Source organism: Syngnathus acus, chromosome 14, assembly GCF_901709675.1.
Source record: "Syngnathus acus chromosome 14, fSynAcu1.2, whole genome shotgun sequence".
Taxonomy (NCBI): domain Eukaryota; kingdom Metazoa; phylum Chordata; class Actinopteri; order Syngnathiformes; family Syngnathidae; genus Syngnathus; species Syngnathus acus.
The window spans coordinates 4,851,068-4,878,044 of NC_051099.1; the positions used below are offsets into that span (position 1 = coordinate 4,851,068).

The following is a 26,977-nucleotide window of genomic DNA, read 5'->3' on the forward strand; positions in this document are numbered from 1 at the left end:
GAGATTGATAATGATATCGCGTGAGTTCCATTAAGGATACTGAAAGCAAATCATATATCCAGACACTCTCCCGGGTTTCTGATGTATGCACCATTACTTGGATGACACACTTAATTTTACCACTAGCTCAGAATTTTTAGTTTGTTTATGAAAATGGGTCAAAATCATCCATAAAGGTCATCGCAAATTGAGCCAGTGACTAATCCAAGTTAGGGTGGACATTATTCGTATGTAATCAAGTAAACCAACTCGGTTTTATTTGTCATAGCGCCTCGGCTACGAGCTCACAGAGTCATTTCTCTTTCGCCCAATTACAAATGAGTCCATTAGTGTGTCTGCAGTGAGCCCTGTGCTGTCTCCCAGTAATGGCTTGTGAGATTTCCATCATAATCATAATGACTCCCAGAGTAGCCATGAGTGCAGATGGAAGGTTGCTCATAGGTAATGAGCTATCTCATAACCCAAAGGGCACTTCTTTGCGTTTGTTATTTTCAAATGTCTGCCTACACTTTGGTAGCTTACGCACATCGTTGTTGTAGTAAAGTGTTATTTTAATCCTAAGGACAGGTATTTATTTACAAGCTTTGCATCTCAAGCTCTCTATTTGTTAGGTTGCAAGATGAAATGACCACAAAGGTCACATTCTCATTAAAATATCCATCCTGATGCTGAGAAATGTAAATGGATGAAAAGTTCAAGGGCATAACATTTTATTGAAAATTGAAGATGCTTAATGGTTACCAACATTACAGCTTAGGCTGCAAACTGCAGTTGCGAAATCACAAAAGTTGATTGTGACACTTGACGGCGGTCAGCAAATGCCATCTTGCACATTCATTTGCAAGCTGACATTCTGCCGTCGTCTCCTTCCCTCGGCTGTGCTGCTTTGCCAAGCAAAAAAAATCATGGCCACTAGCGCCAGAGTGACTCACCTCTAGTTGCCATTCAAAACACATTACATTCCTCTTTCTGACTTTGCAGCCAGCACATCTGCATCTTCTGCCAATTATTGTCGCCTCACTGAACATTCTACCGGTAGGTGTTCAATTTTTGAGGTTCCAGTCTACAAAGATCTCTAAAGTTGCCGATCTGAACTGCAGAACCAAGATGGCTAAAACAAATAATGCTTATTCAGCCTTCTTTTTTTTGGATACACTGTACAAAGGGGGACAGCTCCACACTCCTCTCTCGGGAGGTCTACCATCAGCCTTGGCTTTAATTCAAAACCATTCTGGGAAAGAAAGGAGGATGTTTGATTTATCCCTTATTACATTGATTCTTAAGAATGTGCCAGGCAGCCTTATGAATTCATCCATCTCCATAAGCTTTCTCACTTCCACTTAGGCCTCATGTAATCTGGGTGAGCCCTCTTATCACTTCATTTGTACAAGCATACTATCAATTCCTGTCCGGCATCTGGGCCTAGGGGAATTAGGGCAGAGGCTGGATGCGTCCATACAGAACTGCAGTGACAGCAGACTGATTACCGTATTTTCCACACTATAAGGCGCACCGGATTATAAGGCGCACCTTCAACGAATGGCCCATTTTAAAACTGTGTCCATATATAAGATATATACATTTGGCCCGCGGGCCGGACTTTGGACACGCCTGCTGTAGTGGCTCAATATTGGTCCATATATATAAGGCGCACCTGATTATAAGGCGCACTGTCGGCTTTTGAGAAAATTGGAGGTTTTTAGGTGCGGCTTATAGTGTGGAAAATATGGTATACCTTTAAAAGCTATCCAGCAGGGTGCCCTATACTTACAGTAATAGCAAATATTTTTTCCAATATAAAAAGGGAAGTGTTTTATTGGATTTTTTGTACTATAGCTCACAATCACCTTAAAATATTCTCATCATGAGTCATTGATGTATTATGAAACGGGACACTTTGCTGGTGCCTGGCTCGTAAAGGCAGACAATGGCTGGTCTTAATAAGAAACAGAATGGATCCCTTGAGTGTAAAGGACCCATCAAGCTAGGGAATTTTATTTAATTTCCCCGGGGCCGTCTACGTCTTGTACACATAATTAGAGCCCAACACGCAATGCTCGCTGTGTTTTGTCAATAATTCCCCCGGGAGCAATCAGGGCAGGGTTTGGACATGCCTCTGTGACCTGGGCTACTTGCAACAAGCTCAGCCACCTAATTACACTGCCTCTAACAAGCAATGCGCCGGTGGCACTTGCAAGGGGAATGATGTTTGATGGGGTTGGGGGGACGCTGGTCTACAGTACAGACCCTCCTCGGAGCCCCTGATGTCATTAGGGTTGTTTGTGGTTGCCGCCATGCATGCTGGGATATCATTGTCCTTCTGACAGACCTGCTCTGCATTTAGGGACAAGGATGTGGTTGCCATATTTTTGTCCACCATTTATTTGCCTTTCAGCGTATTATTGCGGTGGAAGTAAAATCAAATCTTACAGCAATAACGAGAACTATCGATTGTCAATTGCTACCACTTAATGGTTTGGTTTTTGGATGAATAGCTATTAAAATGTTAGGATGCAGTAATTTACTGACTCACTTTAACAAAGTGATCATTATTGTAGTTTTGGGGTTTTGTGGTGCATACAGAGTTCTGCGGATGCCCAAAAAATGAAGAGCAGAGGATGTCTGAGCACCCATGAAGACAATAAATTAATTCACGTTGGGAGGTCTTTTACAGACAGTCATACTTAAAAAAAAAAAATTGCATTTTGGCTGTAAAAAGCTTATAAAAATAAAAACAGTTTAAATCTTGGATGACAACATTGCCAATAACATTTGACTAAGTTTGAGCGAGATAATGATATTCGACTTCAGGGCTTCTAGGGCAAATGCATAAATGTATGAGAGCACCACATGGAGGTTACTGCTGACCAATCCAGGAAGTAGCCTGTCTTTGGTTTTGGTAAGATGAAGAGCCAAGAGCTAAAAATCATATTGCGTGTATCTGTCACCCAACACAGCAGATGGAAAAATGATTTTCGATAAAGTCATTTTGTGTGGGTGAAGTGAGATTGCTTAGGAGAGTGGGAAGACAACTGGCCAGCAAGTTGCCTGCAGAAATCATTGTCTTGACAAAAGCAGCAATAAAAGGGCAGAGGTCTGTGAGAGTCAATGGCCCAGTTGGCCGGGAGGAGCTGATGTGTAGGTGAGCCGGGCCTTGACTGACATCCGCCGGACACAGTGAGAAGCTTTAACCTTGTCTGAAAACTCAGAGGCCAGACAGATGCAACTGAGCACATGAATGAAAACATATAGGCGCTGAATAAAAACAGCAGGGTTTTTTTTTTTTCCGTCCAATCGGTGACCCGTTCCCAGAGACACCGGTTTGAACCCGACGACTAACGGCATACATTATTGAACAGCAGTAACTGGCAACGCTGCCTTATAAATAGAGATGAGGTTCTGCTCCCTGCCACAAACTCCGAGATGGCTTCATGAGCTCACTCACAACAAGGTTGGCCTCAGGTTGGTTAGTGACCCCAGTGAAATGTTTTGGACAAAATATGTTGCAGGATTGGTGTGCAGGACCTTCCTTTCACTCCTCACTTTTCAAATACAATAACTGAAGTCCACGCTAAAGCATCGCTACACGTGGGCAATCACTTGAAAAGCATTTGATAGATGGAGATACTTTGCCCAAGACGTTTTTCTTTTCCAGGTCAGGAAAGATGGAGATTGCATTTCTTTTCACCAGAGTGAGCATCTCACTCAAAAAAGCATACTTGTGATTGAATTATTTTTCCATTCCCTGTGTTCTCACCTTGCATTGAGAATTGGATTATTGCTTTTGAAACACAAGTCAGTGCTACATTTCATTTTTTTCACGTTGAATTTCAAGGGCTTGCTTTCCTCAAATGTGTAATTACTCGCTTTTATTGCTGGTTGTGGATGACTGATGAGAACGATGAGGACCTAATACAGGCTTAAAATGATCATCTTGAGGTATTTAATGCCAAGGTGACTATAATGAAAGCTGATGCGGAACAATTTAAAAACACAACCATCATATAATTTAACATGTGATGACTGTATAAAATGTGCTGGCAATTTTAATTACCGTAATTTCCGGACTATAAGCCTCTACTTTTTGCACGAGGTTTGGAACTCTGCGGCTTATAGTCCAGTGCGCCTTATCTATGGATTTTTCATGATTTTTATGATATTCTAAAATTACTTCTTTGGGTAATACTGGGAATAAAAATGAGGACATTTTATTTAAAAGACCTGTGGTATATATAAGCAAAACAGGATTTACGGTACTCTCCGGTGTCAACAAGCGGCTTTTCAAAAGAAAAAAATATAATCATGGCTTCAGATGTCCCAAGCAGTACTTTTAACATATTTTATTGGATATTTTTGCAATCTAGCAACCACAGCTTGAGATTTGGTGGTATAATATTGATTTTGATCAGCCCTGCCCACACAAAGCATATTTTTGGCTTCGGCAAAAGGCTTGGAGGGAGGTAGCATCTGCCGAGTTGTGGTTCCCAAAACTAGATTAAAATGACAAGATTTGGAGCATATTGAAACAATAGTGCTGACTTGCCTGAAACTTCAAACTGTTACCACATGCGCAATGTGTGGCATTTTAAGTCCCTTATGAGTGACAACAACCCAGAAGTAAACTCGTTTTTTTTAAAGGATACAATGGAATTTATTAGGTCTGGATCATGTTTTGTTTCAGCACATGAAAAGAAATGGCACTATGACAGGCTAGATAATTCATTGACAAAGACTTTTTGAAAATTTAGGCATGTTGATGTGATAGTTTTATTGGCAGTTTAAAGAAAATGTTAAATCATTGAAGTCAGTTTTAATTTCAGGCTGGCAGACCATGACAAGTTTTATTCCTGCAAGCACTTTTAAAGATTCTTGTTTTTTATTTCAAGCATGTTTCCGATTGGAGCCATCATAGCACATTAGTCTTTCAAATGACAACGTAGCACTGACAAAAAAAATAAAAAATAGAGGAAGTCGTAGAAATTTGAGTTGAGGTCAAATAGTCATTTGACAAAAGGCCATCAAAGCTTATGGGATTTGAAATTTGAGAATTGAAAGTCCTTATTTAAACTCTAAATGCAATTTTGAACTTTTAAAGTTTGATTTGGAGCCGGCCACCTCAAACAAAACTGTGAACTCAGCATTTCCTTGCATCAGTTTAATTTTTTGGTGGTGTCCTAATTTTTAACCACAGAAAGGGCACTCAGTTAAATCAAACAGAACTTCGGTTTCAGACTTCCCTCAAATTATTGGAGTGCTAGAATTGTCTAATTTAGTAATATGTTTATTTGTGTTCCACTAACTCTGCCAACTTCATTTTATACTTGCAGGGCTCTTCCAAATCTTCCATGCTGAAAAGTATATTTACCTAAGGTGCAAAACAGTTTTTCCAAATAAACCTGGTCTCCATCACGTTTCCACCTGTTGCCAACAGTGTGTACAAGCTATTGAGTGAATAAACTCAATTTAGCACTCCCCGTCTGAGAATTTAGTAAAGCAGGACGTAAATGTGACTATACTAAAAAGGCCAATGCATAAAATCCACTCTGTCAAGTCTCATTTACGCTTTAGTCGTCTTTTACTTTTAGTGGTTATACATCATCTGAAACTATATTTGAAAAAACAGGATGACTTGTGTTCAATTATTAATCCAATATGTTAAAAAAAATACTTGCATAGCATCCTGGCTTTTTTAGGTGTCTTTTTCTATTTAATGATCGATCTGACATTGAGGGCAGAAGCGTCTCCTTCCTGACCTTTTCGGTTTTGATATCCTGCTTGCCCGATGGCCATATTACTGTGCTGCTGGGTGTAGAAGTCACACTCTGGTGCTTTCTTGGCTTGGGGGAAGTGTGGACAGGTGCGTGGGTACATTAGCACATGTGCCGGACTGTCTGGAGAGTGTTGCTGCCTGCTGGTCAGGTCATCCATCAGATGGATGCACCCCCCCGACACGGCCCCCCCATCAACGCGGCTCTCCGCCAGCTCTACAATCTCCACATTAATTTCTCATCTAGGGTGCCCTAATGAGCTCCGCCTGCTCGTACACCTCGGAGACTCGACTGATTAGCAGAGGGGGGTGGTTTGCCATTTGTCAAGGGCCAGAGATGGCCTTTAAACTGCTGACCTTGCTGCCAAGAAATGGAAGATCAAATGGTAGGTGTAAGAGGAAGTGGAAATGCTATCACTACTTTGGGAATTTTCTTTTCTGTACAACTGCGGTTATGCTCTTTCTCATCAAATTGAACTCCAATTGATTCATTCCTAAAGAGACCATGGGCATTTCAGAAGTCGTGAAATGTCATTTAAGGGGAAGTCAATAATATGTGCCCCTATTACCGTATTTTCCGGACTATAAGGCGCACCGGACTATAAGGCGCACCTTCAATGAATGGCCCATTTTAAAACTTTGTCCTTATATAAGGCGCACCGGACTATAAGGCGCACCATTAATGCATCATGTCAGATTTTTAATCCAAATCAAATCATTCTCCATTTTATCTTTTTTTATTTAAATTTCAGACACAACAAATTACTTTATAATCACAAAATAATGATCCATAGTCTTTTTGATTCATGATTCATAGTCTTCAGCGGGCTACTTATGATTGATTTCATGACACAATGCTTCGGGCCAGTTTAAATTTAGGAATTTGGTCCATATATAAGGCGCACCGGACTATAAGGCCCACTGTTGGCTTTTGAGAAAATGTTAGATGTTTAGGTGTGCCTTATAGTCCGGAAAATACGGTAGTCTTACATTCTGATTAATAGTGCATTGGTAGAATATGAATTAGGCAAATTCTTTTATTCAGCCGTTTTGCCACTTGCTGTCAACAAACTGACACGGCAGTGCCTAAAAAGCCTCAGGTAACAACCGTCACAACTCGCCTGTTTTCTGGGTTTGGTCATGTGATGTTCTTGAGAAGATACAGAGAACAACGACTAAATCAGGAAAATACTACTTCAACAACTGAACCTTATTTGGGGTTAATCAGAAGCACAGCGTTTGAATATGACTGATCAATTCTGAACCCAGCAAGAGTTTTCAGTTGGTCATTGGTTAGGTCACCCTAACCTTAACCCTAAACTCAACCCCTAAACCTCATCAAAGTTTATTTTCAATGATTCATCTTGGTCCAATTTTATTATACCACAAAAAATGGGTATTTAACCAAACTTGTGTGTGAAGTACTTACATCCACTGAAGCTGGTATAAACTGAGTCGTTATGGTAAAACCCAAAAAGACTCTTAGTATTAAGGCAATATGACAGCATAAGATTGACTTCCGATTGGCCTACAAAGCATCCACGAGGTTGGCAATTGGGCGTGATGAGACGCAGCTCTTTTTCTTCTCCCACATCCAACGCAGTGACTCATTTCCTGTGGCTGTGTTTATATGCGACGGCGGTGAGCCATGTTCCTGTGTGAACGTGCCTCACAGGGAGCAGAGATTTGCCACTTATTGGATGGAGGGGAGCCGTGTAGGTCTGTGACACCCGCTAACCTTGGACAGGGCTACTGGGACTCGGTGGGGGTATCCATCACTGTGGCAGCCCTGAGACCCAGACCGGGGGTAAAGCCACAGAAGTTGCAGGGGGAGGGAAAAAAGCTAGTAAAAATTTAATGCACTCCGCAGAGCGGTCATGTCATACTTGGTTATGGAAAATAATCCCAGATGCCTGCAGTGCTAAAATGGAGCTATAATGTGCTCGCCTCCTAACCCGCCCTGACAGCCATGATGTACGACTACCATTACCGGAAAATATCACTTCAACTAACCCGTGATCCGGCTCCGCTAAGGGTCATATTATCCATGAGGAACAAATTACACTCCCCCAAAGTAAATACAAATTTCCTGCACTGACTGAGTACAAAGCATAAGGGGGAGGAGGAGGAGGAGGAGGAGGGGGCCGGGCGGGCGGGGACGTTACCTATGACAACGCTCCGCAGAGTGACAAGGATGATAAAGTACATGACAAATCACTAGCTGACAGGGTACTCTAGTGCAATCAGCCTCAGCCTCAACCTAGTGAGCACCCACTCAAGCCTGTAAACACCACTCTCTTCCTTTGGAGGGGGGCAAAACACATAATCTTTTAACGCTGACAAGTTGCTCTTTCCTTTTTATTACTCTTCTTTCCCACTGCGGCGCAGCGAGGGCGGGTTTGGGTTGGGGGTGGGTGGGTAGGATTGTAAACTGGTTTTATGTACAGTGCTGCCAAGTCGTTGAGAAACACAACTCTTGTGTGAGAATTGCCAGAGGGCAAACACAGCAAAACAATAAAGGAAGATAAATAGCAAATTGTATTTTATGTCAAGGACAAACAGGTTCTTCCGGCTGCTCCAAAGCACCCACTTAGATCCCTTGCCCCATATGACTACACGCATTACGCTACATTTACGGTAAGGTCTGGCTTGGCCGTGAATAACAATGCAAATATGTTTAAAATAATAGCACATAGAGTTTGTGGAGGCTGTCAGATCACATAAACACTTATATATAATATAATGAATATAATAAATATAATATAATATCTTAAATATTATATTATATTCCATAAGCGGAAGAAGATGGAATATAATATCATATCATATCATATCAAATATAATATAATATAATTTCTAAAAGCTCCAATGTGATTAATACCTGTAAAGGCTGCAAATCTATGAATGGTTCATTTGAAAGGCATTAGAGCGCCGGCGCCTATTCATCCTAAAATATTAAAGTAGTCGTTTTAAGATGCCACTTATAAGCAAAATCATTTAAGCAGTAATGAGTCTAGAGCGACTGCCTCCTGACGATATTATAAAATCAAGGCCCAGACTGTGTAGCTGAATGATGACGCTTGAGTAGGTGTTTAACATAAAAGATTCATTTTTGTAAGTCTGATGGGGAATGCTTCTCTCTTGCTCAGTCGCTCATTTTCTAGATATGATATGAAACTATTCCAGATTCTGCATGCTATTGTTTTGGAGCGGGCACAAAGGCTCTTAGAGTTTCCAAGCACGCACACACAAACAAGATTCCGCACACACACACATGCATATTCTGAGATCCAAATAGTGTCTTATCAGAGCCTGGCAGTCGACATGGCGGAGACCTGCTACACAGGCAGAACATGATTTCTCCAGGGAACACTTTTTCCATTTCCCGCTTTTGAAGGGAAACTAAATACGTTTGTCGTCATTGGAATACATTTGACCCATTAAAAGGATTTCTTTAGCATCCTTCTCCACTACGGGGGTTGTGAAGTAGACCGCGTCATCCAGAAAATGCAAATGACAACAGGGGTAGTGGGCGAGAAGTGAAAAGGGCCTGGCAGGAGTAGATAGTGACAGAGGTGATGAGGTGAAAGAGTCATGTGGGAGTTCAAATGACTCCTCAACAACAAGGCAGAAGACATGTCACAGGGGTCCCCTATTTACTAATTCACTCCTCTTGTTACTTTAACACGCAATTAATCAATGACAGCAAGGTGTAGTCGACGCTGTGTGTCAGAGGCGGACTGAGTGAATTAATCCAGTCGGTTGAGGGATTACAGGGCAACATGTTCTCTCTTGCTTCCAGAAACCAAAAAAAACAAAAAACGACAAAGACAGGACCAATTTGAACGGACAACACTGAGTAATGACTCAATTTGCTGCATTATTTTTCATATATATATAATATTTATATTTTTCAGCTATTTCTTTCCATCAATATTTATTCATTTATTATTTTAAGATGTCTATATGATCATTTGATTTAATGTCTGAACCTTTGAATTATTGGATATTTTTGGTAATACTTGAATTGTTCACATTCATTTGACCTCAAATAATGCTGTCATGCAAATGCTTTTCTTATCAATTCCTAGATAAAACAAATATGATAATATGCAGTCTAATTTATATTTTGAAGGTCATTAAGAACATTTATAACAAATCCATAACTAATTAAAGTGTGGTAGTATGTCTTCATAGGGTGTTTCATTCTAATTGCATTTAACTGTCAGGCTGAACAGTGAATCTTTTTCAAAAGTGATTTAGACACACCCACAATGGGATAAAAACTGTCAGGCTTACCTTGCTATCCTGGTCAGTCTCCGTATCACACTGAAAGAAAAAAAAGATACTTGATGAGGTTCCATGCATCTGAAACTGTCACACACTTCCAATTTATGGCATATTTAATCTTTCCAAGGACAGTGAATGTCAGAAATTGACTCGATCTTGGTATTATTCTGCGCAAATGTGCCCAAGTTAGCAAAAAAAGCTAATTGTGGAGTTGGAAGCTCATGAAGAAGAACAACATCATTTATTATTCCATGGAATGTGTTGTTCCTTGAGGCTTGGGATGAAGAAGGAGAGAAGCAAGACAACCTTGTCAACGGAGACAGGAAAAAGGTGGCTAAATTTGATTTTTTTTCCCCACCCTCTTCCAATTTCAATTTCAAGGTCCACTTAATTCTTTATCAACTAATTAGTGTCACGCTGGGTGACTGGCAGTCCCAAAGTTGTGCATATGGCTGAGGTGCAGAGAAGCACTGAAGTCGGTAATGAAGAAGGCACTGGGGGGGAATATAGGCAGGGATTGGCATCATATATTTGTGAGGATGAAAAGATTGACAGCCCTGGGAGTGAGCGACAGAAGGCACTTCTGTCTTGGCTCTCCATCTTTCCCGCTTCAATCAAATTTTTTTTTTTGCTGATCTGGAGCCTAAGGTAGAAGCCATGTGGCTGCTCGGGTATGTTTCTCAGACTGGATGCTAAAAGGGGGCCATGCGAGCTCAGCAGGAGCATAGCATCCAATTTACAGGCCTGTCCCACATGGCCCCTGGGGCAGCCGGCGGCATGCTGCCATGATGGTCAGCTCCAGCAACTCATAAATTATGCAGTGGCAATAAACGCACTGGGCAAACACTCCTCAGACGCTCCCTTGCTCTTTATTTCTCTCTCTCTCTCTCTAGAACATTCCGACATCCATCCCCAGTACTGTGAACGCCAACAACCTTCTCGACAGGATGAATAAATGAGAACGGGGAGTCAAGGTTCTAATTAGAAAGGACAATTGGCCTGTAGGAACTGAGTTAGGATAAAATTTTGGACGCACACACTCTTCCACTTTATTGGGAAGATTTATTTGGGAGAATTCTGGTTCATTCATACAAAGGAACATTTGTGAGGTCAGGTGGTGCCAAAGGTCAAGGACAGTCATGTTTGTCCACATCTTCTTCTCTCTTGGTCAACAAGAAAAACAATTCAGGGTACCGTATTTTCCGGACTATAAGGCGCACCTAAAAACCCAAAATTTTCTCAAAAGCCGACAGTGCGCTTTATAGTCCGGCGCGCCTTATATATGGACCTAATTCCTAAATTTAAACTGGCCCGAAGCATTGTGTCATGAAATCAATCATAAGTGGCCCACTGAAGACTATGAATCATGAATCAAAAAGACTATAGATCATTATTTTGTGATTATAAAGTAATTTGTTGCGTCTGAAGTTGAAATAAAAAAGATAAAATGGAGAATGATTTGATTTGGATTAAAAATCTGACATGATGCATTAATGGTGCGCCTTATAGTCCGGTGCGCCTTATATAATGACAAAGTTTTAAAATGGGCCATTCATTGAAGGTGCGCCTTATAGTCCGGTGCGCCTTATAGTCCGGAAAATACGGTAAATATACCATACAGTCCCAGGTCTAGTTTGGATTTTAAAGTATTACCGTGACAAACTAAGAAAACCATACGACACTGAACACATCAGTAAGAATGACCAAATGACATCATTGTCTTAGCCCACATAATATTCTGTACCCTTGCAAGCGTGGCGAACTAGTACAAACAAGCGCAAACAGCTAAACAAATGCGTTTGCATTTCTATACATCCAATTTGCTTTTCGGATCAAGAGTAACATCTGTTATAAATTGTCAGTCGTGGCCTCCCACTCACAAACGACTAATGGAGCCGCAGAAAAAATCCCAGTATTAGCTGCCTCGACAACTTCAATCTATTGAGGCCTGTCAGAACGTGACAGCACACTGAGTACTCATTAGCGACTCCTCCGACGGTACACGCCACGCAATCGGGAACACGGGCGTGCGACAGGTTCAAATAAGCAACATTATTCGTTTTATCTATCATGTTGGGAGCAACTTTTTTTTTTTCTCCCCAGTTCTTCTTTATCTCTTTTCCCCTTTCGTGCTCGCGTAGCCGATTGCTTTGATTGCCAAGAGAGAAGCCGGCTGGAATGACTTGCCCTCGCTCGCGAAGCAAATGGAACATCCTAATGGAACTCATCGTATTATCCGATGCAAAAGTGCCATAGCTCATTACTTTAAGATAAAAGGATATCATTCTAGACGGCAAGCAGAATTGACTTTCTGTGCTGCGACTTGATGATGATTTAATCAACCGCTCTCTTTCACTTCTCATCCCGCCGCCTGTCGCATTCGCAGGTAGCGCTAAACGAAGCGCTCGAGCTGCTAGTGCGGGAAGAGAAAATAAAATAAATTGCTATCATTATGTTCTTTTCCATGGGAATAGAGGTATGTAAATTTCCCAGAGCAACAAATGGGGGAATAAAATAGAAAGTTGGTAAAATTGAAATACCTTTATAATAATAAAAAAAAGCTGAAAATCAGCCTTGACATGCAAGCACAAACAATAAAATCATCCTTTCATGGGAGGAGATTTCACACAAAAGGAAAAATGCTAACAAATGACTGTATAATGATAAAAAAAATATCCCACGCATACAAACAAGCCTGAGCTGTCACTCACTGAGTCATCATAGCATAAATAAGTAAATATCTTCAAACAGGGGAAACAAATGTCTTTTTGATCTTCACTAAAATCAGAAATGGACATTAAAAAAACAGATGAATGTGGTGTAAACATATCTGGCAATGATTTAAAAAACATCAACAATGAGAGAAATATCTAATTCCACCACTGTGTGCATGTTATTATTTAAAAAGTTGACTCCCGAAAATTAGTTCCTGCTCCAATCACGCTTAATGCCAACTCATGAATAAATCGCCAGCACCTCATTTAAACGCTACACATCAAAACGAGGTCCGTTCTATTCCAGCAGTTTTACATTTCTTACAAAATAATCATTTTCATTTAAAATCACAACAGTGGTGCCATTGAAATCGACGCAGGTAGGTTTTCACTCAAAGCAACCGTCACGTACAATAAGCAAACCATAAGTCCAGAAAGGGGGCCAGCTGACAAAAGAAAGTGCTCTCCACCATTTACAGAGGGCAGTATTATAGTCTATAACAAGAACCTCGTGTTGAGTTTAAGTAACTCAAGATTGTCAAACATTAACTCTAAGAGTTGTTGATGTTGGCCAGTATCCGGACGGAGCACTCTCATTGGGCTCTTGCTTTTGGCCGCACGTTCCTATAAATTTCTTTACCTTCTGTCTGAGCATCAAGCCTTTGTTTACATTGCTTTGAGTCAGAGTGAATTGTTCGTGTTTTAAATCCTCCCCATATGTGAGTAATACTTCTTGAAAAGCAGAGGGGAACATTAGAAGGCATGCACCGAATCCGAAATGTTACAGCTAAACTATCAACCGCAGCAGCAAGTCACCGCTGCAAAAGAAAATTGCAGACCTAACCACATCACACATATAAAAGAGGTATGCAAGTTACGACATTACCTTTGCCAACAAAACCTCAGAGAAATCCTTTGGTCTGAAATGACTAACATATGCTGTTTTCAAGACAAATATGTTGAAAATAATGGAACCGAATTCAAACAGTGTGTCATTAACGGTTTGGTTTCTAATCGGCCTGCAGAGTTACACATTTTCCTAAAATGCAACTGGATGTGAAGTGGTTGCACATGGTCGACCCCCACCCCGTGAAGCTTCAGGTAAAGCTGCTCTCTATCCATGACCAAATAATTAATTATGGTTGATAGTGGTTTCATGAAAGCATCTCTTTGCTCACAGGACGGGGTCTGTTTATCAGGCTGAGCCAGGCTGTCCTTTAGCATGGCTGAAGGGGTTAAAAAAAAGAGGGGGAGGAATGCTTGCATGCCTGGAAGCTGGAGGAACAGCATGAGCGATGGCAGCCATTGCCACGGTCAGCTCTGACGGTGCCAATTTAATGAGGTGTTGTCGAGGGCTCCTCGCTAACAGCTCCTTCCAGATATAGCTGAGCATCCTGATGGTTTTCGGATACAAACAGTCGCAGGGCAAAATGGTACCCTTCCCGCCCCCGCCCCTCCCTCCTGGTGCATTCTGTTCCATCTGCTGCTGGGGCCTGGTTGCCGTCGACCGCCTGCCTGTCACAGCGTGTGTGGAAATTAGCTGGGGAGGAGGTGCTCGCTTGTGCTAATTACATTTTAATCATTGGAAATGTGTTGGCAAATCAAGCCTTGATTGCCATCTCGGAGCCCAGAGCGCCTCTCTGCCATAACGGCGTGATATGGCAGCATGCCTTGTCCTACTGCTGGCCATTGGGGCAATACTACATTATTCACAGGGACCAAGTTGACGAATGGATATTTTTTTTTGACATGCCAATTCACAAATTCTGGGCACAGATAAACATTTCAATTGTCGTCCTTTACATTTTGTAGTGTAGCCACAGAGCAGCGGGAGAACATACAAATTTAGATGAAAGGCCCAAACAAAGAGTGTTTAAAGTCACAGGTTAGCTGAAGCTTAGCGTTTGTTGAGTTCTCGTCCCATTTTTATCGTATATTTTCAGGCGTACTTCAAATCATTTCATCTTCTCACCAATCGACATTGCGTCTTATGTTGATGGAAATTGAAGTTGACTAAAGTTTGACTTATTCGCTGTACTCATTTGTTTCTCTTAATTTGAAGTAACCCGGTGTGTCCTATGTATGGAGATTTCTCAAAATAGACCTATTCATTGATGGTAAATAGAAAATTCCTGCCATAATGTTACTTAAAAATAACAAAACTGACACAATTTAATAATTTTGAAGTCAGCATAGGGCATTAATAAAAAAAAAAATTGGGAGATCAAATAACAAAAATATTGAACTGACCTCATCCTATTTGATGCCTGAACTTTTTTTTGGCCAGCAGATGAAATTTTGATTTAACAATTTCTATGAAAGACATTTTTTGTAAATACGTGTAAAAGTTCAGCTCGTTGACTGAAATACAACGTGACATGCCTGACTGGGTCAGCTCTTTAAAATGAGTTTGGCTCCGCAGCGATGACATTGAACATGCAATTTCCACAACATCTGCTTAATGTCAAGCTGTCGTATAAAAGTATTGGACACAAAAGAGCTGGAAAGAAATCAAAAGCAAAAGAAAACAGCTTGCGCTTCTATGTAGTCATATAAGGCAAAGGCAGCCAAAAACGTTCCGTCAGGGAGGACCAGACTTTTGTCTGGACTAATACAATCGGGTCTGATCCAGATGTGAAGAACCGGCCAAAAGCAGCAAGCTTACATCTGAATGCAATTTCCTTTCAGATGTAAAGGCTGAGCCACAAAATTTTCTATTTGACTGCAAAGCCTGAATTCCAGTCACAGGGTGAATTTGAGCTAAGGGAGGGATGACGTGGGAGAAGGGCAGAAAAATGAAGCCTTCCATAAAATAATCTGAACTTCATAGCCTGTGACCTATGGTTTCACTACCCCGGAGTGCATTCTTAATATATTATATTCTGCTTTCATCTCACTCAGAGACCATGTTTTAAATCTGGATTGTATTAATTCCGTACAGCTATAACAATATAAGTTGGATGTAAAAAGCCTACACCCAAAATGTCAGATTTTTGCGATATAGAAAATTGACACTACAGTAGAATTTAATTGGAAAAAATAAAAATATGTTTTTTGAAATATAATAATAATAGTAATAATAATAATTACTATTATATTTAAACAATTTTGGAACAAATTCTGAAACAATCCAACATCTTATAAAGTATATTAAAGCTTATATTGTAACCTTTAGCACACATGTCAAGGCCCGGGGGCCAGATACGGCCCGCCAAATAATTCCAGGTGGCCCGTGAAGAAATTGTGCATCGAATTCAAATGTCAATTCCAAAATTTCAAATTGTTTTCATTTTTAAAAAGCAACTTTTATTACCATTCATTTTTTAAAATCATTTCTATTTTTAAATATTTGATTTGATTTCAATATTTCATTTTTAAATATTTGAACAGTTTTATTATTCTTTGTTTTGAAAACAAGAAATTCATCAGTTCGTTGTGTAGCCTATACTATATATACAATATGATTTATTTGGGTTGACAATTTTAATGGCCCTTTGAGGCAAACTATGACTATGATGTGGCCCGTGACAAAAATAAGTTTGACACCCCTGCTTTAGCATGACTTCATGACTTAGTTAAGGATAAGGTGCACAGATACTGTCAATGAATAGCAGCCTCTCTCTTCTCCCACTTCCTGCCCTTCCCTCATACTGATTCTTGGCAGAGGGAGGGAGGCAAGGGGAATGGGGGTGCATCAGGAGTAGGTTCTGTGCCTCTAATCACTTAACTCCTCACACCTGATGGCACACTATTAACTTTGAATATCTCCAGTGACCCCTCGGGTCGTTGCCCATCACATCAAGTTTTTATTAGGGAATTTTCCTCATCATTAGCCATGGCCTGGAAACGAGCCATTAATATTCATACTAGCAAAGCAAAATGAGGTCCCACTGATTTTCCATCATCCAGGCTATCTGAGCAGCTGCCGCAGTTAACAATCACCCCTGTGCTGCACATTTGCCACGTATCATTATGAGGCTCCATAAAGTTTCTTTTTTTTTTTTTTTTTTTTTTTTTTTACATACACCATGATGGGAATGGATGCAAGGTGTCGGAGGAGGAAAAGGCTGGCAGCCAGCTGACACCCATCAGAGAGTAACAACCTAGCTTTGCCAACAATCTGCCTGCAAGTCTCATGCAGAAAGACTGGCGCTGTCAATGCTAACAACCCCTGCAGGCTCTGCCAGACACACAGCTGAGGTATGGAGAGGGCCTCGGTGCCCTCCCATTAGAACACATGCTGTTTGTCAGGCCGTGCTGGCAGCTAGACATGCTAATGCATTTGCAAACATCTATAATCTTACAACAAGATGATGACATGTATCTGAAATCATGACGCCAATTCATTGCGTATACTTGTACAATCTGATCAATCTAAGGACCATGCCAGAACCCACGTGGAAGAATTTGCAAATGAGGGAGGTGATTCAAAATAAAACAATCTGTAATGTAAGTATAATAAATTACTAGAATGTTCGCAGTGAAGTCACTTAATACATTCCAGCCCCTGAAAATGGACGTAATTTAATGTCTGTGATTCCTAAATGATAAATGGGATATTATTATGACACATAAATCAGAGACTCGTGTCTCTCAGGGTCATTCCTGTTCTGAAGCCCAGGTCTGCTCAAACACTTTGCAGTGGTGAGAAGAAAAGCAATTTAAATTGTAGATGTCGCCTCTGTTGTGTTTTTAAGAACGAGAGGAAAACATTTTCTCGTGTATTGTTGTGTGTGGTGTCGTCTGTCCGTGAGAATTGCAAAGTGATGAATGTGAAATAAAAAAAATCAAAAAACGAGAGAAGGTTCCACAGTTGGATGCCAACAACATTTACGGCAACACCCTACATTCCATTAGGGATGATAAAAAGAAATTTTGTGACCGGTTATTTACATTACATATGGCCTTTTAAATTACCATATTTTCCGCACTATAAGGCGCACCGGATTATGAGGCGCACCTTCAATGAATGGCCCATTTTAAAACTTTGTCCACATATAAGGCGCACCGGATTATAAGGCGCATCTTCAATGAATGGCCCATTTTAAAACTTTGTCCATATATAAGATATATACATTTGGTCCGCGGGCCGGACTTTGGACACGCCTGCTGTAGTGGCTCAATATTGGTCCATATATAAGGCGCACCTGATTATTAGGCTTTTGAGAAAATTGGAGGTTTTTAGGTGCGCCTTATAGTGCGGAAAATACGGTAGCTCTTAATACCATTTGTTGGCAATGGTTAATTTACGTGAACTGGAAATTTTAGAAACAGCTGCATCGTCAAAAACTTCCTCCAAATTGAGGACATAAGGTGAGAAAAAAAAAAACAGATGCAGCAGCTTCAGCACCGTCTTCCGGATAATTAGAGCCGCTGTGGGAGAAAAAAAACACTTCGTTATTCTCCCTCCCTTTGCGAGCTGTCACGGGCTACATCTGAGTCGCCTCATTATACAGAAACTATTCAAATAGAAGCATACACTACACGCTCCTGTCACTGTCTACAACAGATGCAAACAAGCAAATATGAATAAACATTAGTTGTTGTTGAGAGCTGGTCTTTGAGCTGCGAGGCTTACAAAGAAGCGCTTTGTACAAAATAAAAATATTTATTCGGAAAGATGGATGCGAGGCAGAACGAAATTAAAAGGAACCCATGCTAAGTGCTAAAACAAATTACTCGCAGCGCACCAAATTATATTTGCTCCTCCATCAGTAAGATCAAACGAGCGTAGTTTGACTCTAGTGCTAATGATTTCCTGCTCTCACCTCCTGTCTTATCCCATGGGTGTTAATAAACACGAGGCTTTTTGTTTGTATGTTTGTTTGGGCTATTTATATATTTCCCTAGCTCTACGTTCATCCAGCTTCCTCCCTCCTTCACAACAACGTATTGGAAATAAGCAGGATATCAAGTACTGTAGGCTCTTAAAAACATACTGAATTAAAGAAAGGACGAGGTCAGTGGGTGAGAACCTGGCCGAGGACTGACATGATAGAAAATTGGTACGCAATAATTAGCATTAAAAATGGTACGGTGTGACTCCAACAATGCATGCAGCACAGTGGGAGAAAAAAATCAGTTGTCCGAGCTTAGTGTGAGCTCAGTGGCCACCCAATGCGGAGTTCTGTGATTAAGTACCAGGGTAGTCCAATTCTTACCCTAAAAGTGATTCGAGGAAAACTGCAGCCACTACAATCGCCCTTAATAGTACATGAGAATAAAAAATGGATGTGCAATTACCATTGAAATCACGCTAAATCAGCGCCAAACGTTTAAATCGAGCGGCAAACCATTTGGCTGACCATTCCCTTCCTTGTCACCACTTGTTCCAATCATTCCCATCTGACAGAACTCTAATGTTTCATTTGGAGCAAAGCCTCATGGAACAACAGTTTCTTCCCCTTTGCAGTCAGCCTTTTTAATTCCCGACTTTGAATGCCAAACTAAATCACTCTTTGCACAAGCATAACTTTGTACAATGCATGTTGTAAATATACATAGAAGATATAAATAAATCTTTAGCGAGGATCTGGGAAGACAACAAAAGTCTCTCGACTCTACTTTGGATTGTTATCAGAGTAAATAATCAAATCCAGGCTGGTGAAGAGAGTTTTGAGTGAAAGTGGTGTCTTGTCGGGGAATAAGAGTCAGTTGTCATAAGAGGCACCAGTGTTTTTCTGGGCCACTGGTTACTGCTACCCTTGAGTGTTGTTATAAAGTCTCTGAATAAGCAATTGTGCGCCAATAAAAACTGACCTACCCTTAGCTCCACTCGAGAGCTTTCAAGCCAACTCAGCACACAATATCCCACATGGTTTATTACAAGCCTTCTTCTCTGGGCTTTCTTACAGAACAAAGACACTGGGGAGGAGGAAAAGAAACAGAGGGGGGAAAAAAAATCTCGATGGAGTGTTTTGTCAGATATAATTACTTTCCAATTATATGGTCAAAATGTGGCATTATGGGCACTTTGTTGTCCAGGCAGTCTGGCTTTGATCAAGATGTGTTGGAATGTGGTTCGCATTAGTGGGCTCACGGTTATGCATGTTTCCTGTCATGAAAAGGATAACATTGAGGTCAGCGGAGCAAGGAGTCCCCCCCCTCCCCCCTCCCTCTTTGGTCGAGCACCACTTCTTGGACGTACTTCCTATTTTGCTGGCCACAGGAAATGACAGATGAGAGAACAGAGGCTAGGGGAACCCAAAATGAGATCCCTGGTCCATACAGGACCTTGAGTCAACAACGTGACAAATGATTTTAAAAGTCCACTTCAAATAAACTCCACGGGTTTTATTGTTATGGAGTGCGCCTTTCCTTCTCTTTTCTATTTGCATCCTGTGCACCAGTCCTGTTCCTGCATCGGAATCGACCCACTTATTTGGCCAAAAGCAAACATTTTGCTACAACACCTCTGAACCGCACCAGACTTTGGCTGGTCATCTGCTGGGAACCAACGAGAACCTCTCCTGAGGGGTATCAGTGGCATCCTAGGCCAGCCATGGCATGGGCTCTCTCCAAGATCCCTCCGTCCCACTTCTCTCGGGCCCTGCTTTATGCTGTGGACAGCGCCATCTGTGCATCTCATTGGTAAATTGGCAAAAGAAACTGCTGGAACAGTCCTGCCCTAATTTGGGCTCTTGGCATGACGGTTGGAGAAGCAGGAGGGTGGTTTTGGTGCGGTGAGGGATGCTCCCTGGTGTTTCGGAGAGCCACTCCATAACACTTTCCTCATGAGCGCTTCTCCGGAGGGCTGCTGGAACGTCTCAGAGCCATCTGGGGACAAGTGGAGTGTGGCAGAGAGCAGCTGGACGCTTACAGCTGCTATTTAAGCCTTGGCAGCACGGCGCCATATCAGTCAGTCAGCAGGAAATGCAAGGGAGCAGAGTAGGGCAAAACCAAACAGCGAGCTCACAATTGATAGCTGCATTTCTGACATTAGGCTAACTTCAAACTTCTTTATAAATAGGCTCAACATGGAAATACAGAGCATTTCAGAAGATTGACACAGAAAGGTAAAAAAAATATAGAATTTGACAGTACAAACCTTATCTTGAAAAAAAACTCTGCTTCTCACATTCTCTCAAAATGTCGATTGGCCACCAGAGACTACGCGGGAGATTTTCTCACAAAGCAGAACAAGTCTTGATTCTTATGCAGCTCCCATGAGCACAACCGCCCTCATGAGAAGCTACGTGCAAAGGCTTGTCAGGAGAACATTAATTAAAGTGTTTAAGGTAGAGGAAGTATTGAATTCCTCGCTTCTGAAATCAACCAAGCCCTAGAAGCCAGCAAAACCAACTGCCCCCTGAGGTTAAGTCTTCCTCTGGCTCAGGCCCCGGAGCTAAATGGAAAAAAGAGCCCCACTAAGACCAATTAAGGCCTTCACAAGGAGACTGAAAGGAAGACAAATGGAGGGAGAAGGCCCGATTACAAGAAACCTTTGTACAGATGTAAAGCAATTAGAGCAGTCTCGAGGGCCAGACAGTGCGGTACCTGGGAGTCATAGATCCACCGACCAGTCAAAAGTCAAAACAATTCCTCTATTCTGTTTAGGGCCCGAGTCAGCCAGTGTATTAGTGTCATATATCAGTTGATAGGACCGGTATTGGTTTTCTCTAGAGCATGGAAGTGATGGTAGTCTGCCAAAGGAACCACTCCACCCTCCATGATCCCTCTTTGGACAAAAAGGACTCTATTATCCATTCAAGCAAGTCTTTTGGATAAAACAAGGGCAGGCAGGAAGTATGAAGGGGCTCAGATGTCTCCTTCAATTCGTGAAGTTTGCCAAAGAGGTCATTCTGATAAAAGCTGTGTAATTATACTGCACTGTACACTGAATACTAGCTAGTGGAAATATTTTCTCTACCATACAAAGGCAAAGAAACTGTTACGGCTTTGGTCTCAACACTCCCCACCTCCAGCAATTAATTTTTTTAAAAAGAAAAAAAAAAAACAGGTCATCAGCGACAAATTGATGCAGACTTTCACAACATAATCTGAATTCATGCAACTTCTAATACATACTAAACTGACCTTGATAGAGCTGTCTACATGTGTTGCTTCACCATTTGTGTTTATAAAATCATAATGCCCAATACTCATTTATTTACTTATAGGTGGCTTTTTGTGCCAGTTGTTAGCGTTAGGCTAAGCTATTTGGTTATTTCAAGAAGGTAAATGTCTATTTTTCTATATTTGCCCTGCGATTGGCTGGTGACCTGACCATGGTCTTTCCCACCTCTTGTCCAAAGTCAGCTGGGATCGACTCCCCTGCGACCTTAAGGACAAGCAGTACAGAAAATTGATGGATGGTTAACCCAGTGGATAATTAAGCAAAGCAAAAAGCCTTCTTGTGACCTGTGATTATGAAGTAATTTTGACAAATAGAAGCCTGCTCTATAATGACCTTCTTCTTAGACAAAGCCCACTGCAGTCCACATTATTAATGGGTGGCTTTAAAAAGCAGGTATAGGAGAATGAATGTGCTGCTGTCACTGTGTGTAATGGGGCTAATAATGGTGTCCTATGTGGCGCATAATGAACCCCACCCCCATAAAAATGCTATCTCTTTGGCTATGGTTGATGAACACACATTTTTAATTTTCTCTTTTAAATTCAGGTTTAAATTCATAGACACACTTCACTTTGTGCATTAAAAAATTGGGGCATTATAGTACCGTATTTTCCGCACTATAAGGCGCACCTGAAAACCTCATATTTCTCAAAAGCCGACAGTGCGCCTTATAATCAGGTGCGCCTTATATATGGACCAATATTGAGCCACTACAGCAGGCGTGTCTAAAGTCCGGCCCGCGGGCCAAATGTATATATCTTATATATGGACAAAATTTTAAAATGGGCCATTCATTGAAGGTGCGCCTTATAATCCGGTGCGCTTTATATATGGACAAAGTTTTAAAATGCGCCATTCATTGAAGGTGCGCCTTATAGTGCGGAAAATACGGTAGATGGTTTGGAAGTACCAGTGCAACTGCCTTGCTTGATGTGGGGGCCAGAGAAAACTATTTCACTTCATAGTTCAAGTTTGACAAAGCCCCATGGTACAGCCAGTTAAAGACTTAAGCAGATGGCCAAATACTTGGCGCAAGAAAATAGCTGCTCCGATTTTTTATTTTTTTTTTTGGCACCTCGACAGGCATATGGCAAGAGTTCATTCCAAATAGTCCAGAAAAAAAAAAGAACTTCCCTGAGGGAGAGCAAAAGCGTATAAGACAAGAAATAACAAGAAACAGAAGAAATGAGAGACTGACAGAAATATGTTGAAATGCCAGAAATATGATAGTTTACTCTATACACATCTAATTTACTCTGGGCCTATTCCGAAACTTCCAGTCTTGAATAATCATGGTCATAATAACAGTGAGTGGAGGGGATAAACAGAGTTCTGTTTTAAATCAGACACAAATCAACCGCACTGAGGGGGCGATTGAGGGAACGCGTGCCTCCGGCGCTCTGGGAAAATCAAACTTTAAACCGTCGGCCAAAGCTCACGTCCTTTTGTCTTCAGCCAAAAGATTAGGAATGAGGACATTTCGCGGTCAGTGAGTTTAAAAAAAAACGAGCAGATCATTTGTGGTATTTTATATCAATAAAGACACAGTGAAGTCAAATCCACCAGGCAGAAAATCAAATAAAAGGCTCATATCCTGCATAACCTCACACCATGAAGTGGTTGGGCATCTTCTGACTCTGATTAGGAAAGAGTTTGCAAAAACAACGTTGCTAAAATAAAACTCCATCAAGAAAAGCACTTCGGAGCGCTTGTAGGGCTTTTACCACTCGATGTCACATATAAAAACGATTTTGTGAACTTAAATCTCATTGACATAAGGTCAAGGGTCAGTCAAATAAAAAATTGACATTTAAAGGCATTCAATGTAAAGTATGACATCGTTTTGACTTTGCTTTTAACGGGAAAGAAAAGGCCAGCGTTCATAATATGTACGTACGCGGAAAGATAAAGTACAAAATGGCGTCCCTTTAAAAAGATGATTAATGTTGCTCGTTATTCACCGAAAGCTTGGAATAAGATAGAGCACCTGAAGAAAAATGTCTGCGAACCTGACACGAAAGTGAGGCCAAGGACGTCTTATCCCAAGCGTTAGATTGCTTTCGCATCAAATGATTAGTCTCATCCATGCTAATTACATTGAATGGAAACTAATTAAGAGGAACTACGTGTCAGCTAATGAGGATTTGGTGCTGTGTCCATCTTATAACATAATTTGCTGCAAGCTACTTCTTTCAACATCTTCGCTAACCAAGTGCTATGAAGGCTTTGCATTATTAAACAGAGCAGATGCAATTGTGTCGTTCAAAAAAATTAGGAGGGCACATCGTTTTATAAGACCGTTTTGGAGGAATTCGACAAAACTGTTTTCTGTCAAACTTACATACGACTCATGTTTTCTGTTTTTAGCGCTAATGCTAAGTGAACTACACTATGCTCCCAATATACGGCTTAACTGTTACACGCTAATATAAAGATAAAACTGTTCAAATCCCACATTAATTCCATTAATCTACAAGCAAGCATGGCCAATGTTCATATTGCAGGAGCAACTGTTCAGACACCTGCAGTTTTAATTCTAATCAACCGCGCTGACTCACTTTGGTATATGAGTGGCAAATATACCGTATTTTCCGCACTATAAGGCGCACCCGAAAAACCTCCAATTTTCTCAAAAGCCGACAGTGCGCCTTATAATCAGGTGCGCCTTATATATGGACCAATATTGAGCCACTACAGCAGGGGTGTCCAAAGTCCGGCTCGCGGGCCGAATGTATATATCTTATACATATATGGACAAAGTTTTAAAATGGGCCATTCATTGACGGTGCGCCTTATAATCCGGTGCGCCTTATATATGGACAAAGTTTTAAAATTGGCCATTCATTAAAGGTGCGCCTTATAATCCAGTGCACCTTATAGTACGGAAAATACGGTAGTTTGAATGAGAGACATCATGTCGCTACATAGAGGCTAGACATTTTAGTGCTATTGAAACACACAAAAAAATCTCCCAAAGATTATTTTCTTAACCCTCCGTCCATTGAGACTTTCAGAACTAGCTTAGCGCTGAAATCAAACCGAAAACACTGATCACTCCATTTCACCAGTGTTGCTGATTAAATGTTGAGTGTGTACAGTGCAATTTGCTAAATTACAAGTATTTTGCGCACATAAATATAGTTTAATTACAGTAATTAAAGTAGATTATGGCAGATTGGCAGATGGGGAATGTAATGTTGTTTTAATTACAGTTTGAATGCTCTGTAACGCAAACAGAATGTTAACCCCTCGGAACAGAATGGGCTGTTAGGCTCTGACAAATTGTATCCTGATGTAGCGTTGAAAAAAAGGTCATAATCACATGCAGCTACAACGTGTGTGACAAAACGAACGAGAAAAACAAAGACGGGCCTGCGAGATGGAAAAAGTGAGTGGAAGAGAAGAGATGAAGCAGAGACAATGAAAAACAGATGACCGTGCTATTCTTGGAGGAGCTGACTGAATTAGAATGACAAGTCAAATATTTGGACTAGAGTTAATGTGGCATTAGAGGCAATTAAATCAGATTTAAACCTTAGGATCAATCACAGAATATTTTCAACTAGCTCTTGTGGTTGGATTTGCAGAATCATTGGGAAATGAAAGTCTTGGCATACACATCAAAGATTAACAAAGGGGGGGAAAAAAATGAAGCTGACATGGAGTTAAATTGGCCACAAATAAAGGGATACATGAGGCTTTTTCGAAATGACCGTGGGTTACGGAGGTGGGCCCACTTAAGCAATTGAAATAAGAACCACATGAGGGTGTAGAGAGAAAACACATGTTCCACTAAGTCCCGACATACATGAGGTCAATGCGTCTGTAGTTGACTCGAAGAGTTTTCGGTTCAAGTACCCTGAATCGAGACGCAACCACTCCTCACTGCTATAAAGCTGCGTGGCAACATTTAAATTATTCGAGTCAATAGCCCATTAGAAATTGTAATTGCAGGTTCCATGCCCTTACGTTAGGACTGCAATAAAGTTTGCCTTTGGAAAGGCCGTTATAAGACTTAATGGCTTTATTATGTCGTTTTTGGGACCCTAACTTTTTTTTAGGTAAGTGGATCAATTGTAATCATTTGGTGAAGGTGGGAAAAATGTCAGACTGCGTTTAAATCCGAAGAAAAGAGGCAGTTGATAAAAAAAAATTCCAAAGAAGCAACTTATAAATCGATAGATATAAAGGGCCAGCATGTGATTTTCTAATTAGAAGTCTTGTAAATTTCAAGCTTCTGTGAGGAGATCGCAGCAGGGTGCCCACTCTGCAGCGTTCAACTCCTTTTCTTTGGATTCGTGTGTAAAAATGATGGACAGATCAGAGGGCAGGACAAAAAAAAAAGCCACTCACTTGGAATTGAAGCCACTTCAACTTATAAAGATTCTAAACTGTCACATGAGTCAGTGGCTTTTAGACAAATTGAATAAAATGGAGCCTTTCAGGGGGGCCGAATGAAAAACTTGAATTGATGCATTATCCTTGGTTGGCTTGTCCAATGACCTAGTGGCACTTAACTTTCTTACATTTCACATATATATACCGTATTTTCGGCATTATAAGGCGCACCGGATTATAAGGCGCACCTTCAATGAATGGCCCATTTTAAAACTTTGTCCATATATAAGGCGCACCGGATTATAAGGCGCACCTTCAATGAATGGCCCATTTTAAAACTTTGTCCATATATAAGATATATACACTTGGCCCGCGGGTCGGACTTTGGGCACGCCTGCTGTAGTGGCTCAATATTGGTCCATATATAAGGCGCACCTGATTATAAGGAGCACTGTCGGCTTTTGAGAAAATTGGAGATTTTTAGGTGTGCCTTATAGTGCGGAAAATACGGTACATGTTTCAGATTAATTCCTGTTATTCATTAGGAAATAACTCACGATGAACTCCAGTCTACTGCATTTTGATTATGATTAAATAAATTGTCATCAAGAACTAAAAGAGGTTCTATCTCCTTGACAAAACAACAAATTGATGTTTTCCACCATCAACTAATAGAAGCTATTTATGTTGGGGGGGGGGGGGGGGGCACAGCAGGCTACAAACATTTGGCTGGAGTTTACCCATCTCAAATGATTATTTTCCCAACTCAAGGTGATTTCTTGGTCTTAACAA

The 26,977-nt window shown here is 40.9% G+C and overlaps 1 protein-coding gene across 12 annotated transcripts in view; it reads right to left on the minus strand.

Annotated features, from left to right (window-relative positions):
- The window catches only part of auts2a (activator of transcription and developmental regulator AUTS2 a), a 171,638-nt gene that overhangs the window by 57,398 nt on the left and 87,263 nt on the right, over positions 1 to 26,977 (minus strand). For all 12 annotated transcript variants that reach the window (XM_037270495.1, XM_037270494.1, XM_037270488.1 and 9 more), the window contains one exon: positions 10,067 to 10,096. In XM_037270495.1, coding sequence (XP_037126390.1) covers positions 10,067 to 10,096 — 30 coding nt within the window. The remainder of the gene's footprint in view (positions 1 to 10,066; positions 10,097 to 26,977) is intronic.